Genomic DNA, 18,987 nt, shown 5'->3' with positions numbered 1-18,987 from the left:
AGGCCAGAGACGCGAAAATGTACTTTGATTCCGGGCAAACTCAGTTCTGATGCACAGTGAAGTCGATTGACTGGAGAGCCCGAGACTGACCCGCCGGCCATGTTGCCGTGCGACTCGACGTTCCCTCGCCGCGAGCCGGTTGGAGCTCCGGTAATGAGAACCGCGGGGACCCGGAGGACCTGGAGGACCTGGAGGACCCGGAGGACCCGGAGGACCCGGGGACGCGGGCCCGGCCGGCGTGAGCCAGGAGACGCAGGGAGCCTGACGACGGTCCGCTATTACCTCATCGCTGTGGACACTTCAAGATTTGTTCTGGTGCACCTGAAGCTACACCAGCCAGCCAACCAACCAGCCAAACAGCCAACCAACTAACAAATCATCCAACCAACTAGCCAACAACCAACCAACCAACAAATCATCCCTCCAACCAACCAACCAACCTGCCAGCCAACAAACAAATCATCCAACCAACCAACCAACCAACCTGCCAGCCAACTAACAAATCATCCAACCAACCAACCAACCAACCTGCCAGCCAACTAACAAATCATCCAACCAACCAACAACCAACAACAAATCATCCCTCCAACCAACCAACCAACCAACCAACCAACCAACCAACCTGCCAGCCAACAAACAAATCATCCAACAAACAAACCACCCAACCAATAAATCAACAAACCAGTTGGATCGTTATTACGGTGACTGTCAAAATAAAAGCACCAAGTCCAGGAGAACTGGGAGCCGTGACACTGGAGGAAACCTTGTTCTGGTTGTCTCTACTGAGCATGTGCAGAAGAACAAGTTAGTTCCACTTTACTGTTGAATCAGAACATTTTCAAGTGCTAATTTTCAAAATATTCACATTTTCTGTGGCCCCAAACACCCAAAACGTGACAAAATCATCATGTTGTTTTAAAAAAATGTCCCATAAACATGGGCTCAAACAGTGAAGAAGTTAAAATGTGAAGTTAAAGTTCAGAATTATGAAATTCATGGTGGCTATTGCAGGCCTGAACGAACTTTTTTGAAAAGGTTTAGGTTAAAACAAAACAACAACAACAACAACAAAACTGGGATTTCTGCAAATTAGAATAAATGACTTAATAGATTTTCTCCAACAAATGTTGAAATCTTGCAGGTGAGATGGACATGTAGTTGTATGCATACATCTGTCCACAGGTGTGCGGTGCGTGCGTGCGTGCGTGCGTGTGTGTGTGTGTGTGTGTGTGTGTGTGTGTGTCTGTGTGTGTGTGTGTGTGTGTGTGTCCATTAATCCGATGACGGAAGCCTTTCCTCTCCATCCTGCCTCCCCCTCTAATCGCAGGCCTAATTGACTCAGCCAGATTTGGCAACAGGCTTATTCATGTCATTTCACACAACAAGGAATGACCTGAGCAGACAAACAGTCCACCGGAGACAAACAGTCCACCGGAGACAAACAGTCCACCGGAGACAAACAGTCCACTGGCCGCCGGCACGTGAAGCCAACAAAGACACAAGTTTGACCCCCGAAAGTCCTCGAGGTGTCAGAATTCTGCAGAAATGCGTCAAAACATCAACCTTCTTTTGACGCTTTTCGTGCACTGACGCAAATGCTGGCGTGTGTGTGTGTGTCTGTGTGTGTGTGTGTGTGCACGTGCGTGTGCGTGTGTGTCCACTCACCGCTGTGCGCGCTGAACCAGCGGGGAGCGATGTGGAGGGGGTAAGGTGTCAGCCAGCGACCCCCGGGACCCCAGGTACAGCACGCCGTCCGTGTGGTGCCCCCCGCCGCCCCCAGAGTCCTGGAAGCCGGTGCCGTGGGGGCCCGCGGTCGTGCCGCCGCCGCCGCCGCCGCCGCCGCCGGACCCCCCCACGGCCCGCTCCGAGTCCGTCCCCCTGGGCGCGTAGAAGCCGAAGGGCACGGCGGGACCGTGCTCGATGCCCATGCCGGCCACGGAGCTCACGGAGCGGCTGCGCAGGCCCATGGTGCCGCTCGGCCGGTAGTGTCCGAAGTGGGCCGAGGGCGGCACCGCGCTGTCATCCGTGGAGACGCCGGGGAACGCGCCCCGGGGCCGCCCCGCCGTGCTCTGCTTGCCCCCCATCCAACGCTGGAGAGGAGCGGCTGTGGGGCGGGTGCGGGCGGCTCGGATCGGGGAGAGCCGCCCTCCTCCTCCTCCTCCTCCTCCTCCTCCTCCTCCTGCTGCTCCGGTGTGTCTGCGGGCCGGCCGCGGCCGCCCGGCCTGCCTGCCTGCCTGCCTCCTGCCGCTCCGCCGGGCTCGTCAGCTCTCGCTCTCCTCGGACGCAGCGGCGCGTTTCCCCGCCGTGCGGCGCATGAGTCGGCCCCCGACGTCTGGATTCACCTCCGCCGCCGCAGACAGCCGCCGGAGGAAGAGGAGAGGGGGGGGGCGGGGGGTACAGGGGGGGGGGGGGGGGCGGACGGGACGCCGCCGCGCTCAGTGACGCCGAGATCCAGGCACGACGCGACGGCTCGCACAACACGCCGCGCCGCGCGCCGCGCGCCCCTCGCTCCGCTCCGCTCCGCCGCGCCGCCGCCGCCGCTGCTTGCTGCTCGTTTATTCTAACGGCTGGATCATCGTCGCGTCCGGCCGCGGATCACCGGGCGCGCTCGCCTCATCTGATCTCACACATCGTGACAACTGTTGCTGTCTGTCTGGCCGACAAAACACACTCACACACACGCATGATCGCACGCACACACATATACATACACACACACACACACACACACACAAATACACACACTCACTCACAACAAATAAAAATGACGTCGCAGTCAGTCCGGTGCTCCAGCCGGAGGTCTCCTTCTGCTCTTATTTTGGTGTGTTTTTTTCACCTCCTCCTCCTCCTCCTCCTCCTGGAGATCGGGGTCAGATTGAAGCCGCTCCTCTTCTGCGCTCCTCCGACTCCCCCCCCCCCCCTCCCTCCTCCTCCCCCCCTCCACCGTTCCTGCTGCTGCTGCCGGCGAGACAATGGATGCGCTCTTTGCGCACGCTCGGATCATAAACACAGGCGGGGACGAACACACACACACACACACACACACACACACACACACACACACACACACACACACACACACACACGCGCGCGCGCACGCACACAGTCTCAGAGTTGTAATTCCTCAACATGCTGCTGCGCACTGGCCTGGATTTGGGATCTTCGGGGGCATTTTAGGATAAGAAGGGTGTCATGTCGTGGGGGGGGGGGGGCTTGAGCATGACGCAACGTCGACAGTGAAAAATAAGCAGGAAACGTCTATTTGTTCAGCATTTATCGCGCCTGGATTTCAAGAGGATCCGTTATTTATTTATTTTTTTAAAAACCAGAGTTCGAAGACGCACCGATCCGACCGGAGCTCCGCTGGATTGAAGGGGCATTTTAGGACAAACCAGGAGTGGGGGGGGGGGGGAGCAATAGGATGGGATTTGAAAATTCCTTTAGTTATTTATTTTTAGCTGCACTGATTTAAAAACAGCCAATACTGTGAAAAATTATGTAAAAAAATAAATAAAAGCAACCAACTGGTATGTGAAGCGTCAATATATATTTTCAATTGTAAAGACCGGAGAAGTTTAGATTTTGTTCTTTAACTGCTAAACACGTGCAGATATCGAAGATGAGCGTATATGAATTGGGTCATTTTAGGTAGGACACCGTGTGCACGATAGAGATTTCGAGTTTTGTTTTTCACAATTATAAGAAAACGCCAAACGTCGAACAAAAGAAAACAAACAAAATCAACCAGGAGGTCGCTGGAATGACATCTGAACCACTTATTTGAATGTTTTGCGGGACATTTTCAAGGGCACTGACTAAATTGTACTTTTAAATCACATTTAAGAAAGAAATTCGGAAATATTTGCAGCAGCAGCAGAAATGAAAGGACATTTCTACGTTGATCTGAGAAATAAAACGTACATAAATGCAACAAAAAAGGCTAAATAAGTTTCGATTTTTCATGACAGAAAGAGTGTGAGGTGATAAAATACTTTGAAGTGTCAAATACTCCCAGATGTTTCAGGAGTATAAGCTAAAAAAACACATTTTCAACCACCTATTTGATGTTTAAATACTCTGAAGGACGTTTCAGAATGATTATTTTTTTATTTGTTGTTGACAGAAAGGAGCCGAGTGAGTTCCGGATGTAGTTTTTTACCCGCAAAAGCGAATATATGTCAAACCCACGCAGTTTGTAAGTTCAGCTTTGTGTCTCGAAACCTCACGTGAACTCACATTGTAGACTTTCGCGTGGCTGAGAGATTCCGCGCGTGAGCTGCGCTGCGTCGTGGGTCACGTCGGGACACGACGGGACTGGAGGGGGAGCGGAAACACGGGCGAACTATAATTAGAGAAAAAAAATGCAAATATTCTCAAGTATATGCAGCAAAAAAAAATGCAGTTAGAATTTTTTTTTTTAAATACCTGCTTTTCACAATATCTCACCGGGTGGATGTTTGCAAAGACAAAGAGAACTAAAATGATGGAAATGATGTGAAAATGTGAGAGTAAAAAAAAGTTATTAAAGAAAAAAAAAAAGAAAAGTGAGTGGAACCTGGATTTTGTAGTTTAGGATTTTTTTTTTTTTTTTTAACAATTATTAACAAAAAAAAACCAATATTTTCAAGTAAATTATACTAAAATAAAACCACATTTCAACCATCTTCTGTTTTTTTTAATTTGTAAATTCCATGCAAGTGAATGTTCCAAATAGCAAAACAAAAACAAAAAACAAAACTCAACATATTGTTCTCTGCTGCATGTGTGTGTGTGTGTGTGGTTTCATTACAAAAGCTAACTGCAGCGCCCCCGAGTGGCCCGACACGATAACTACATCATTTCATTTTATTTTATTTTACTTTTTTAAGCGTTTCCTTGTAAACAGACATCATTTTCAAAACGGTGACGTGTGAACCGTGACAATTTTCTGAAATGAAAATGCAGAAACGGATGCGTTGCCGTGGAAACGAGACCCGGATGGGTCTGGTGTCGTTTGCTCAGATTAGTGAAACATTCTAGAACGTCTTTAAACGTCCCGGTCAATATAAAAAGGGGTCACAGATACTAAATTAGTTCTCCGTCTCTCTCTCTCTCTCTCTCTCGCACACACACACACACACACACACACACACACACACACACACACACACACACACACACACACACACACACACACACACACACACACACACACACACACACACACACACACACACACACACACACACACACGATTCTGTTGTCATTAGCGTCATTAGAGACAGATTTTATTTTTCCCACCATTCCGCTAAATTATTGAGATTACTGGATCACATACTTGGATATGTCTGAGCTGTGTGTGTGTGTGTGTGTGTGTGTGTGTGTGTGTGTGTGTGTGTGTGTGTGTGTGTGTGTGTGTGTGTGTGTAGGGTCTTCACAATAACACACAGACAGTCCTGGTTTACCCAATAAGGTTAAACTGTGGTGCATGAGGTGTTAATCTGTCCTCTCGTACCGACAGCAGGCCTATAAATGGTCTCCCTCACACACACACACACACACACACACACACACACACACACACACACACACACACACACACACACACACACACACACACACACACACACACACTAGACGCCGGTGATTAGTTTCACCCCTGTTCCACATCATATTCTGCTGAAGGTTTCCTCACCTGACAGTGCAGGTGCGTCTGAGCGCAGCACTGCCACCGTGTGGTGGAGCTCAGTATTACTTGTCAATGAAGTCTCGATCAGTGTTTTTCAACCTTTTTTGAGCCAAGACACACTTTTCTTTGGAAAAATCTGGAGCCACACCACCACCACCCGAAAATGTTAAAATGTGAAACTCTGTAGCCTCTATTAACAATATAAAGTCATTCTCATCAAAGTTTTATCAACAGGAATCAAATAAATACTGAAAAAAAGAAAAAGAAATTCCTAATTTCTTCTCATGTCTAGTTCGGAGTTCCAATCCTCCCTTTTCAAAAACTTCTCCATCACTGTCACTGACACAGTACTTTGATACAAGATGGTAGCAGGAGGTGGAGATGAACCACACTGACGTCTGTCAGTTTCAATTTCACCGGCAAAGTTCTGTGCTGCCATCTAGTGGCCAAGAGTATTTATACATGATTACTCTGCAACACACTGTGAGAGCAAATGTTTTTTTTAGAAAAGAATGTGAAATTGGATAATTTCCCACGGAACACCTGACGAGATCTCGCGGAAACACCGGTGTCCTGGAAGCTTATCAGAGAAAATCTTAATAGGAACCAAAGAGAACACGTTCGATCCGATGTTGACTTTTTCTGGTGGACGGCGTGTCGTTCGCACGTTTCCGCGAACGAGTCCAAATTTGTGGATCTCGAAAAACGAACAACATTTTTGTCACTTGAAACTGATTTCCTCGACGAGGTCCTTCCAGGACCTTTCATCAACGTGACAGGTGTGTGTTTCTCATCTGTGTTGTGTGACGTTACACAATCACACGGACGGAAAAACGTTCTATTTATTTTTATTTGTTGAAAACGCAAAGAAATAAAAAATAACATTGTCATTGGCTTTTTCGAACATTAATGTCAATTGGATGAATATGAAGAAATGGTGTGTTGAAGTGTACTTATTCAGGTTTTGACAGAGCGACGCCACGGAAAAACAAAGTGAACGGCGAATCTTTTACCGACACCAATATTACAAATAGCCTGATGTCGTTTGAGGTGTTGCACAGATCACTGAGCAATATTTATTAAATAAATAAACTCCTGAAATTATCTTTTCTCACCACACATTTTCATCAAAATGATTAGAAACTTACCTGGAATGACCAAAATGGTGCAACAGGTTATAGAACCGAATCAAATAGAATAGAATAGAATAAAATAGCCCCGTTTGTACCGCGATGTTTTCACGTGACAATTGGAAAACGTTTATAGCGTTTTTTTGTTTTCTGCATGTGCTTGTGTGTGTCTGGTTTCACTGCAGAACCAACCTACGGCACCAACTAGTGGCCTGGCATGCTAACTACAACCCGTCTGGCAGCGCGGCAACACTTCGCCTGCTGAGGTTTTTTTGAATTTGACGACCATGAGGTTGTTAAAGATAAAAGTGATCCAGACATGAAAAAACTGAAGATGTTGGAGGAATCCTGTGTGTTCGGTGTCCCTCTGGTTGTTTGACCAGGAAGTTCTCCCGACAGGAAACAAACAAACAAACACATTTTGTTGGGGTTGGAGTGAGAAGATCCAGGAGGATTCTGGTTGACAGCGTGAGGAAATTGACAAAATAAAGATCTGAGGGGGGAAAAAAATGAGGCAAAGATATGAATTGGATGCAAAATGAGCCTTTTATTGAAGCAGAAAGCCGCGAGAATAAAACAATCAGGAGTCAATTGATTTTGTTTTGAGCAGTTTGGTTGATTTTCAGAGTTAAAACAGTCCAAAGTGACGAGACGTTCAGACGTCTTGTGTTCTTCTCAGAGAGCAGGCTCAGCTCCGTCACCACTGCAGCTTCTAGCGGTAGAAACTCAGGTAGAAGGTTAAACTTCCCACTTGGGTCATCTTCAGGACGCGGGCCCCGACCTCTTTGTATGGATGGACAGCTCGGTCGGTGATCATCCCCAGGCCCTTGATGGGGTCGTTCCCATCCTTCCTGTACCACAGGAACACCTCGTTTCTTCCCGTACCCCTGTTCAGATCCATGTTGACCACGTCGAAGCCTTGCTGTTGGACGTTGTTGTACTCGCTACAATTGGTGGAGACCTGCAGATCCCTGATGGCCTTCTCCGCGTCAGTGGTGAGGAGGTACCAGATGTAGACCCGGTCCTGGGTCACATACTTGTTGGTGTTGTCGTCCATGCGGGTGTAGCCCATCTCAAAGAGGTCGACGTCGCTGATCCAGGTGGAGGTGGCGATGATGTCACCGATGTACACCTGGGTCTCTCTCTGCACCCACAGGTAGGTCCAGTTTCCTCCGGTGTCCTTGTTCAGGTCACAGGTCAGCCTCTCCCAGCCGAACCGAACCCTCTGGGATTCGTCGTTGGCGTTTGTGGCGACGTAGAGGTCTGTGATGGCAACATCCGCCTCCGTGGAACCCCTGTAGTACCACAGGTAGACACTGGCTCCTCCTGCTCCGGCGTTGAGGTCCTTGTCGATCTTGCGGTACCCTGCATCACAGAGACCCTTTTCCATGTTGTCAGTGTATGAAAACTGAATCCTGGTGATGCCCTCGCCACTGCTCTCATCTTTGTACCAGAGGTGGATTCTGTTTCCTCCGGCTCCTTTGTTCAGATTGACCTTGTCCTTTCTGAACCCCTGAGCACGGAACTGACTCTCCTCCGTCGAATTCAGGGATACGGCAACCTGAGTGATGGGCATTTTGGTTCCTGCTTCAGATCAAGAGAAAAGGTCAAGAGTGAACATCAGCTCATACCAAAATGTGTGAAGGAACATTGTGGAGACGATGAAGCCAATAGATTAACGTCATATGTTCAACAATATATTCCAGCGGAGCAGGCTGCTCTACTGTGACTCGTTTCAGACAGGACTCTTGGTAAACACACGGCTGTGGAACGACTGATTTCTGGAGGCAAACATGTCGACTGTGTTGGGATCTGCAGGACCACAGAAAGTTTGTTCATTTCTGGGGAGAGACAATATTCATTTGTCATGAGACGCAGTCATGACATGAATTCTGACCCAGGAATGTGATGGCCTTTCAAACCTAGAGTGGGGAAGGGGGGGACATTCTCCAGGACCTTCCACCCCCCCCTTTCTGCTCACAAGACTCTTCCCCCATGCAATCAGCCAGTCACTGATTGGTTGAAGCTCTCAGGCTTTGACACCTCTGAATCCACACGTGGAACAAAGAGCCTGCAAAGCCAGGCTTCAGGGACTCTTGCAAAAGCAAACTCCAAGGAGGTGGGTTGCTGCAGAGCAGCTCATCCAGTGTTAGCACACAGCTAACACGAGAGGCCGGCAACCAGAGGCCTCCACTCCTCAACTCATCTGCTGACCCGGCCACGGGGGTCAGACCTTCCCCTGATCCAGAGACCAGCACCCAGAGTCTGCTCTCCAGGGAAACCAACCGGTTCCTCCAGGACGGGACCAGGGACCCTCACAAAGCTTCTTTGTGTTTTTCCTGAACAAGCAGGAAAACCATCACGGACCTGAGCGACCAGCTCCTCAGTCTGAACAACGGGACAACCAGGAGCTGTAAGAAGGACAGCTCCTGAAACATCAACTCCATCTTCCTCTCCTCAGCCTGCAGAACCAGCAACCACAGTGAGCAGGAGGTGCTAACTACAGGAGAAGACACCAGCTTCCCTCCAGCAGGACAACAACCGAACTCTTCCAAGGAAGTGGTAACAACTGGGCATTACTTGAGATTAGTTAAAGTTGATGCTATGCATAGAACTGTTTAACTTTCATGAAGATGTGTTGGTTCTGTTACCGTGATCGCGTTCTTTTGATTATGATATTAGGCACCGTTATCAACTTGTAAACCACTGTTAGCTCTGCCACAGACACAGGGTCTGCATGCTGATCTTTGCTTTACTAACTTGTTAACTCACAACCCTACACATATCACATCAAAGACAACATCACACCGTAACCGAACACCATCTGACGACTCCTGACGTTTTACAAGACAAATCGCAGTCACATAAACTCATTCTAGAAATGGTCCCTTAGCAAAGACACACAGAAGCAGATGCTGTGGCTAGCTTCTATTGTTCTTTTGCTATCAGCACATGGCCAAGCTGTAAAGGACAGACCTCCTGTTCTCTGACAACCTCCATTTGGAATGTAGTTTCTTGTGATCCGCCATCTTGTTTTGTAGTTCCATCACACGTCACACACACACACACTCCCTCCAACTCTCTCTCTCTCTTTCTCTCTCCACACACACACACACACACACACACACACACCTACACACACCCAGCTGTATATAGGTAGTTAGAATCTGTGTTTTATTTGTTTTCATTGTTAATAAATATATTTTTGGAATCATACTTGCTGTTTTATTAATGTGCACAAAGGTGAATGAAATGTCGACCTCTTCTGTGTCAAGAACTCCAAAATCCTTCAAGCTTTACTGTTAATTCTGGTAATTGTAATTAATTTAACTATTAATTCAAATTCCTGATTAACTGTTTAGTATATCTTATGAGACTGATATAACTGAATTGGCTATCATTTCCTGTTACGACAGGTGGAGCTCCGAGGTATCTGATACAGATCAGATTAAATTTCAACATTATTAATAACTATCTTTGATAATTATTAATCATTATCGATAGCCAACCAAAACATAAATAGTGATCCATATGAGGACATAATGGTCCCAACAACTGTGTCTAAAACGGTTTGAACAATTTGAAAATCCAATGGAAACGGTTGAAAAGGAACCCCGGAACGACTTAGTCTGACTGCAGATGAAGACCCGTCTTATCGTCTCCATGTTGCAGAGACGAAAGAAGGACGATGAATATTTGCCGCGTTTGTATTAGAATGATTGTTGGTTTTAGCATCTTTAACGTGAATCGATTGGCAAAAGTAAGCGGGTGAACACTTACGTGAAGACAGACTTACGTTTGTTGGTCTGAAGTCAGATGGACGCTGCTGGACGCTGCTGGACGCTGCTGGACGCTGCTGGACGCTGCTGGACGCTGCTGGACGCTGCTGCTCTGTCACAGTCTTTATATAGGGAGCAAGGCGTGGCCGTCGATGTTGATTACCGCTTTGAAATCAGTATGAAATTCCTGCGAAGCCTCCAACTCTGATAATCAGCAATCTCACTCTGCCACCCGTCTTAATCTCCTTTCTTCAGAATCCACCGTCAGTTGCTTTTCTCGCCAACTTTCATCAGACGGGTGTTTTTCCACGGGGTGGGGGGCAGTTTTGACGAGAACTGAACCTTCAGCTGTTCTGGTCCACATCCAGGAGCTCCTGCATTTATTTCCTGCTTCAAATGTCTCAATGTTCGTTGGACTGAGACGAGTCCCGGCGCTCACGTCCTCAAACAATTCATGACTGTCTCAGGAAACGTCCACCACTTTGAAAGCTACAAATCAAACCACAATTCTTGGTGTAATTATCGACTCGGGCCTGAATTTTTAACCCCTTAAAAGCTGTAGACACGCCTACCAAATGACAGAATTTTCATTTTTTTGTTTTTTTCACAATTATAAGAAAACGCCAAATGTTGAACAAAACAAAAACAAATCATCCAGGAAGTCGCTAGAATAACATCTGAACCACTTATTTCAATGTTTTGCAGGACATTTTCAAAGGAACTGACTAAATTGTACTTTTAAATCACCTTTAAAGAAGAAATTCTGAAATATTTGCAGCAACAGCAGAAATTAAAGGACATTTTTATATTGATCTGAGAAAAAAAATGAAAAAAAGGAGGCGCTACTGTTAGTTTTTGTAATGAAACAACACACACGAGGACAATATGACATAAACATGAAAAACAGGAAAACACAGGACATTTGAGTGGACAGGCGGCCAAGTTGGACTGTTACCACGGTGACTGTCAAAATAAAACAAGTCCAGGAGAAAACGAACACTGTTGTGTTGTCCTGATATAGCAGGGTTTTGTTTTTGTTTTGTTTTTTCTCCATTTGGAAAAGTGACTTGCATGCACTTTGTAAAATAAAAAAAATTAAAAAAGGTGATTGAGGATTTATTCTAGCCTCATTTACTTTGCAATATTTGATCATATTTACAGTTTTTTTCTTAATAACTAAATAAACGAAATCCAAATTCTTGGTATCCACATGCCCCCATGTACAGGTTTTAGTCCCATTTATTCAAAAATGCTTTTTTTGTTGCTGCTTTTGAGCTATTTTCCTAAACATCCTACAAAATCCAGGTTCTACTCACTTTTCTTTTCTTTTTTTTCCAAGAAATCTCCTATTTTCTATCATTTGCATTATTTTAGTTCTCTTTGTCTTTGTCTTCAAAGTGAGATATTGTGAAAAGCAGGTATTTTTAAAATTCAAACTGCATTTTTGCTACTTAAACTTGAGAATATTTGCAGTTTTTCTCTAATTCTAGTTTTACAGTATTTCCGTCGTGCAGGCAGTTCCCCCTGCAGCCCTTATCTTGAAGTGACCCATCTAAAAGTCTAAAATGTGAGTTCACGTGAGGTTTCGAGACACAAAGCTGAACTTACAAATTGCGTGGGTTTGACAAATATTGGCTTTTGCGGGTAAAAAACTACACCCAGAAATTTCCTCGGCTCCTTTCTGTCCACACCTTTAAACAAATAAAAATAAAAATAATAATTCTGAAACGTCCTTCAGAGTATTTTAGTGCATTATTTTAGTTCATTTTGTCTTTGTCTTCATCCACACAGTGAGATATCGTGAAACGCAGTACATAAATGCAAAAAAAAGTTTTTATTTTTCATGACAGAAAGAGTGTGAGGTGATAAAACAGGAGTAATGAGAGAAACTTGTGCATGATGAACTTTGAAGTCCAAAATACTCTCAAATAATTCAGGATTATATTCAGTATAAGCTTAAAAATACATTTTCAACCACTTATTTGATTTTTAAATACTCTGAAGGACGTTTCAGAATTATTATTTGTATTTTTATTTGTTTAAAGGTGTGGACAGAAAGGAGCCGGGTGAATTTCTGGATGTAGTTTTTTACCCGCAAAAGCCAATATTTGTCAAACCCACGTTTGTGAGTTCAGCTTTGTGTTTCGAAACCTGATGTGAACTCACATTTTAGACTTTTAGATGGGTCACTTCAAGATAAGGCGGGGGCTTAAGGGGTTAAAATTCAGGCACACACACACACACACACACACACACACACACACACACACACACACACACACACACACACACACACACACACACACACACACACACACACACACAGAGCTCAGACGTATCCAAGTATGTGATCCAGTAATCTCAATAATTTAGCGGAATGGTGGGAAAAATAAAATCTGTCTCTAATGACGCTAATAACAGAATCGTGTGTGTGTGTGTGTGTGTGTGTGTGTGTGTGTGTGTGTGTGTGTGTGTGTGTGTGTGTGTGTGTGTGGAGGGTCTTCACAATAACACACAGACAGTCCTGGTTTACCCAATAAGGTTAAACTGTGGTGCATGAGGTGTTAATCTGTCCTCTCGTACCGACAGCAGGCCTATAAATGGTCTCCCTCACACACACACACACACACACACACACACACACACACACACACACACACACACACACACACACACACACACACACACACACACACACACACACACACACACACACACACACACACACAGGTTTCCTCACCTGACAGTGCAGGTGCGTCTGAGCGCAGCACTGCCACCGTGTGGTGGAGCTCAGTATTACTTGTCAATGAAGTCTAGATCAGTGTTTTTCAACCTTTTTTGAGCCAAGACACACTTTTCTTTGGAAAAATCTGGAGCCACACCCACCACCACCCGAACATGTTAAAATGTGAAACTCTGTAGCCTCTATTAACGATATAAAGTCTTTCTCATCAAAGTTTTATCAACAGGAATCAAGTAAATACTGAAAAAAAGAAAAAGAAATTCCTAATTTCTTCTCCTGTCTAGTTCGGAGTTCCAATCCTCCCTTTTCAAAAACTTCTCCATCACTGTCACTGACACAGTATTTTGATACAAGATGGTAGCAGGAGGTGGAGATTAACCACACTGACGTCTGTCAGTTTCGATTTCACCGGCAAAGTTCTGTGCTGCCCTCTAGTGGCCAAGAGCATTTATACATGATTACTCTGCAACACACTGTGAGAGCAAATGTTTTTTTTAGAAAAGAATGTGAAATTGGATAATTTCCCACGGAACACCTGACGAGATGTCGCGGAAACACCGGTGTCCTGGAAGCTTATCAGAGAAAATCTTAATAGGAACCAAAGAGAACACGTTCGATCCGATGTTGACTTTTTCTGGTGGACGGCGTGTCGTTCGCACGTTTCCGCGAACGAGTCCAAATTTGTGGATCTCGAAAAACGAACAACATTTTTGTCACTTGAAACTGATTTCCTCGACGAGGTCCTTCCAGGACCTTTCATCAACGTGACAGGTGTGTGTTTCTCATCTGTGTTGTGTGACGTTACACAATCACACGGACGGAAAAACGTTCTATTTATTTTTATTTGTTGAAAACGCAAAGAAATAAAAAATAACATTGTCATTGGCTTTTTCGAACATTAATGTCAATTGGATGAATATGAAGAAATGGTGTGTTGAAGTGTACTTATTCAGGTTTTGACAGAGCGACGCCACGGAAAAACAAAGTGAACGGCGAATCTTTTACCGACACCAATATTACAAATAGCCTGATGTCGTTTGAGGTGTTGCACAGATCACTGAGCAATATTTATTAAATAAATAAACTCCTGAAATGATCTTTTCTCACCACACATTTTCATCAAAATGATTAGAAACTTACCTGGAATGACCAAAATGGTGCAACAGGTTATAGAACCGAATCAAATAGAATAGAATAGAATAAAATAGCCCCGTTTGTACCGCGATGTTTTCACGTGACAATTGGAAAACGTTTATAGCGTTTTTTGTTTTCTGCATGTGCGTGTGTGTGTCTGGTTTCACTGCAGAACCAACCTACGGCACCAACTAGTGGCCTGGCATGCTAACTACACCCCGTCTGGCAGCGCGGCAACACTTCGCCTGCTGAGGTTTTTTTGAATTTGACGACCATGAGGTTGTTAAAGATAAAAGTGATCCAGACATGAAAAAACTGAAGATGTTGGAGGAATCCTGTGTGTTCGGTGTCCCTCTGGTTGTTTGACCAGGAAGTTCTCCCGACAGGAAACAAACAAACAAACACATTTTGTTGGGGTTGGAGTGAGAAGATCCAGGAGGATTCTGGTTGACAGCGTGAGGAAATTGACAAAATAAAGATCTGAGGGGGGAAAAAAATGAGGCAAAGATATGAATTGGATGCAAAATGAGCCTTTTATTGAAGCAGAAAGCCGCGAGAATAAAACAATCAGGAGTCAATTGATTTTGTTTTGAGCAGTTTGGTTGATTTTCAGAGTTAAAACAGTCCAAAGTGACGAGACGTTCAGACGTCTTGTGTTCTTCTCAGAGAGCAGGCTCAGCTCCGTCACCACTGCAGCTTCTAGCGGTAGAAACTCAGGTAGAAGGTTAAACTTCCCACTTGGGTCATCTTCAGGACGCGGGCCCCGACCTCTTTGTATGGATGGACAGCTCGGTCGGTGATCATCCCCAGGCCCTTGATGGGGTCGTTCCCATCCTTCCTGTACCACAGGAACACCTCGTTTCTTCCCGTACCCCTGTTGAGATCCATGTTGACCACCTCGAAGCCTTGCTGTTGGACGTTGTTGTACTCGCTACAATTGGTGGAGACCTGCAGATCCCTGATGGCCTTCTCCGCGTCAGTGGTGAGGAGGTACCAGATGTAGACCCGGTCCTGGGTCACATACTTGTTGGTGTTGTCGTCCATGCGGGTGTAGCCCATCTCAAAGAGGTCGACGTCGCTGATCCAGGTGGAGGTGGCGATGATGTCACCGATGTACACCTGGGTCTCTCTCTGCACCCACAGGTAGGTCCAGTTTCCTCCGGTGTCCTTGTTCAGGTCACAGGTCAGCCTCTCCCAGCCGAACCGAACCCTCTGGGATTCGTCGTTGGCGTTTGTGGCGACGTAGAGGTCTGTGATGGCAACATCCGCCTCCGTGGAACCCCTGTAGTACCACAGGTAGACACTGGCTCCTCCTGCTCCGGCGTTGAGGTCCTTGTCGATCTTGCGGTACCCTGCATCACAGAGACCCTTTTCCATGTTGTCAGTGTATGAAAACTGAATCCTGGTGATGCCCTCGCCACTGCTCTCATCTTTGTACCAGAGGTGGATTCTGTTTCCTCCGGCTCCTTTGTTCAGATTGACCTTGTCCTTTCTGAACCCCTGAGCACGGAACTGACTCTCCTCCGTCGAATTCAGGGAAACGGCAATCTGAGTGATGGGCATTTTGGTTCCTGCTTCAGATCATGAGAAAAGGTCAAGAGTGAACATCAGCTCATACCAAAATGTGTGAAGGAACATTGTGGAGACGATGAAGCCAATAGATTAACGTCATATGTTCAACAATATATTCCAGCGGAGCAGGCTGCTCTACTGTGACTCGTTTCAGACAGGACTCTTGGTAAACACACGGCTGTGGAACGACTGATTTCTGGAGGCAAACATGTCGACTGTGTTGGGATCTGCAGGACCACAGAAAGTTTGTTCATTTCTGGGGAGAGACAATATTCATTTGTCATGAGACGCAGTCATGACATGAATTCTGACCCAGGAATGTGATGGCCTTTCAAACCTAGAGTGGGGAAGGGGGGGGCATTCTCCAGGACCTTCCACCCCCCCTTTCTGCTCACAAGACTCTTCCCCCATGCAATCAGCCAGTCACTGATTGGTTGAAGCTCTCAGGCTTTGACACCTCTGAATCCACACGTGGAACAAAGAGCCTGCAAAGCCAGGCTTCAGGGACTCTTGCAAAAGCAAACTCCAAGGAGGTGGGTTGCTGCAGAGCAGCTCATCCAGTGTTAGCACACAGCTAACACGAGAGGCCGGCAACCAGAGGCCTCCACTCCTCAACTCATCTGCTGACCCGGCCACGGGGGTCAGACCTTCCCCTGATCCAGAGACCAGCACCCAGAGTCTGCTCTCCAGGGAAACCAACCGGTTCCTCCAGGACGGGACCAGGGACCCTCACAAAGCTTCTTTGTGTTTTTCCTGAACAAGCAGGAAAACCATCACGGACCTGAGCGACCAGCTCCTCAGTCTGAACAACGGGACAACCAGGAGCTGTAAGAAGGACAGCTCCTGAAACATCAACTCCATCTTCTTCTCCTCAGCCTGCAGAACCAGCAACCACAGTGAGCAGGAGGTGCTAACTACAGGAGAAGACACCAGCTTCCCTCCAGCAGGACAACAACCGAACTCTTCCAAGGAAGTGGTAACAACTGGGCATTACTTGAGATTAGTTAAAGTTGATGCTATGCATAGAACTGTTTAACTTTCATGAAGATGTGTTGATTCTGTTACCGTGATCGCGTTCTTTTGATTATGATATTAGGAGCCGTTATCAACTTGTAAACCACTGTTAGCTCTGCCACAGACACAGGGTCTGCATGCTGATCTTTGCTTTACTAACTTGTTAACTCACAACCCTACACATATCACATCAAAGACAACATCACACCGTAACCGAACACCATCTGATGACTCCTGACGTTTTACAAGACAAATCGCAGTCACATAAACTCATTCTAGAAATGGTCCCTTAGCAAAGACACACAGAAGCAGATGCTGTGGCTAGCTTCTATTGTTCTTTTGCTATCAGCACATGGCCAAGCTGTAAAGGACAGACCTCCTGTTCTCTGACAACCTCCATTTGGAATGTAGTTTCTTGTGATCCGCCATCTTGTTTTGTAGTTCCATCACACGTCACACACACACACTCCCTCCAACTCTCTCTCTCTCTTTCTCTCTCCACACACACACACACATGCACCTACACACACCCAGCTGTATATAGGTAGTTAGAATCTGTGTTTTATTTGTTTTCATTGTTAATAAATATATTTTTGGAATCATACTTGCTGTTTTATTAATGTGCACAAAGGTGAATGAAATGTCGACCTCTTCTGTGTCAAGAACTCCAAAATCCTTCAAGCTTTACTGTTAATTCTGGTAATTGTAATTAATTTAACTATTAATTCAAATTCCTGATTAACTGTTTAGTATATCTTATGAGACTGATATAACTGAATTGGCTATCATTTCCTGTTACGACAGGTGGTGCTCCGAGGTATCTGATACAGATCAGATTAAATTTCAACATTATTAATAACTATCTTTGATAAATATTAATCATTATCGATAGCCAACCAAAACATAAATAGTGATCCATATGAGGACATAATGGTCCCAACAACTGTGTCTAAAACGGTTTGAACAATTTGAAAATCCAATGGAAACGGTTGAAAAGGAACCCCGGAACGACTTAGTCTGACTGCAGATGAAGACCCGTCTTATCGTCTCCATGTTGCAGAGACGAAAGAAGGACGATGAATATTTGCCGCGTTTGTATTAGAATGATTGTCGGTTTTAGCATCTTTAACGTGAATCGATTGGCAAAAGTAAGCGGGTGAACACTTACGTGAAGACAGACTTACGTTTGTTGGTCTGAAGTCAGATGGACGCTGCTGGACGCTGCTGGACGCTGCTTGAAGCTGCTTGATGCTGCTGCTCTGTCACAGTCTTTATATAGGGAGCAAGGCGTGGCCGTCGATGTTGATTACCGCTTTGAAATCAGTATGAAATTCCTGCGAAGCCTCCAACTCTGATAATCAGCAATCTCACTCTGCCACCCGTCTTAATCTCCTTTCTTCAGAATCCACCGTCAGTTGCTTTTCTCGCCAACTTTCATCAGACGGGTGTTTTTCCACGGGGTGGGGGGCAGTTTTGACGAGAACTGAACCTTCAGCTGTTCTGGTCCACATCCAGGAGCTCCTGCATTTATTTCCTGCTTCAAATGTCTCAATGTTCGTTGGACTGAGACGAGTCCCGGCGCTCACGTCCTCAAACAATTCATGACTGTCTCAGGAAACGTCCACCACTTTGAAAGCTACAAATCAAACCACAATTCTTGGTGTAATTATCGACTCGGGCCTGAATTTTTAACCCCTTAAAAGCTGTAGATCCGCCTACCAAATGACAGAATTTTCATTTTTTTGCTTTTTTCACAATTATAAGAAAACGCCAAATTTTGAACAAAACCAAAAAAATCATCCAGGAAGTCGCTGGAATAACATCTGAACCACTTATTTCAATGTTTTGCAGGACATTTTCAAAGGAACTGACTAAATTGTACTTTTAAATCACCTTTAAAGAAGAAATTCAGAAATATTTGCAGCAACAGCAGAAATTAAAGAACAT

The 18,987-nt window shown here is 45.6% G+C and overlaps 3 protein-coding genes across 6 annotated transcripts; all 3 read right to left on the bottom strand.

Annotated features, from left to right (window-relative positions):
• Positions 1-40: 40 nt before the first annotated feature.
• On the bottom strand, positions 41-2,116 carry znrf1 (zinc and ring finger 1; the record flags this gene model as incomplete). Its single annotated transcript, XM_080504796.1, is given in 3 exon segments — positions 41-261; positions 1,666-1,705; positions 1,707-2,116. Coding segments are annotated over 3 exon segments (639 nt in total). The 5' UTR covers positions 2,085-2,116.
• Positions 2,117-7,325: 5,209 nt separating this feature from the next.
• On the bottom strand, positions 7,326-10,673 carry LOC308136721 (uncharacterized protein). 2 transcript variants are annotated; one of them, XM_080505186.1, is made up of 2 exons: positions 10,595-10,673; positions 7,326-8,385 (listed from the first exon to the last, which is right to left on the bottom strand). In XM_080505186.1, exon 2 carries the CDS (start codon positions 8,372-8,374, stop codon positions 7,511-7,513), a length of 864 nt encoding a protein of 287 aa, XP_080361312.1. In that variant the 5' UTR covers positions 8,375-8,385; positions 10,595-10,673; the 3' UTR covers positions 7,326-7,510. The 2 variants fall into 2 exon arrangements, with proteins under 2 accessions (XP_080361312.1, XP_080361313.1); XM_080505187.1 differs by having other exon boundaries at positions 7,326-8,382; positions 10,595-10,666.
• Positions 10,674-14,968: 4,295 nt separating this feature from the next.
• On the bottom strand, positions 14,969-18,282 carry LOC308136794 (uncharacterized protein). 3 transcript variants are annotated; one of them, XM_080505272.1, is made up of 2 exons: positions 18,225-18,282; positions 14,969-16,028 (listed from the first exon to the last, which is right to left on the bottom strand). In XM_080505272.1, exon 2 carries the CDS (start codon positions 16,015-16,017, stop codon positions 15,154-15,156), a length of 864 nt encoding a protein of 287 aa, XP_080361398.1. In that variant the 5' UTR covers positions 16,018-16,028; positions 18,225-18,282; the 3' UTR covers positions 14,969-15,153. The 3 variants fall into 3 exon arrangements, with proteins under 3 accessions (XP_080361398.1, XP_080361399.1, XP_080361400.1); XM_080505273.1 differs by having other exon boundaries at positions 14,969-16,025; positions 18,225-18,275; XM_080505274.1 differs by lacking the exon at positions 18,225-18,282 and adding an exon at positions 18,209-18,222 and having other exon boundaries at positions 14,969-16,025.
• Positions 18,283-18,987: the final 705 nt, after the last annotated feature.

This window comes from Blennius ocellaris (assembly GCF_963422515.1).
Source record: "Blennius ocellaris genome assembly, chromosome: 11".
Lineage (NCBI taxonomy): Eukaryota > Metazoa > Chordata > Actinopteri > Blenniiformes > Blenniidae > Blennius > Blennius ocellaris.
The sequence above is the reverse complement of the archived record's forward strand: the minus strand, read 5'-3'. Positions and strand labels throughout refer to the sequence as shown.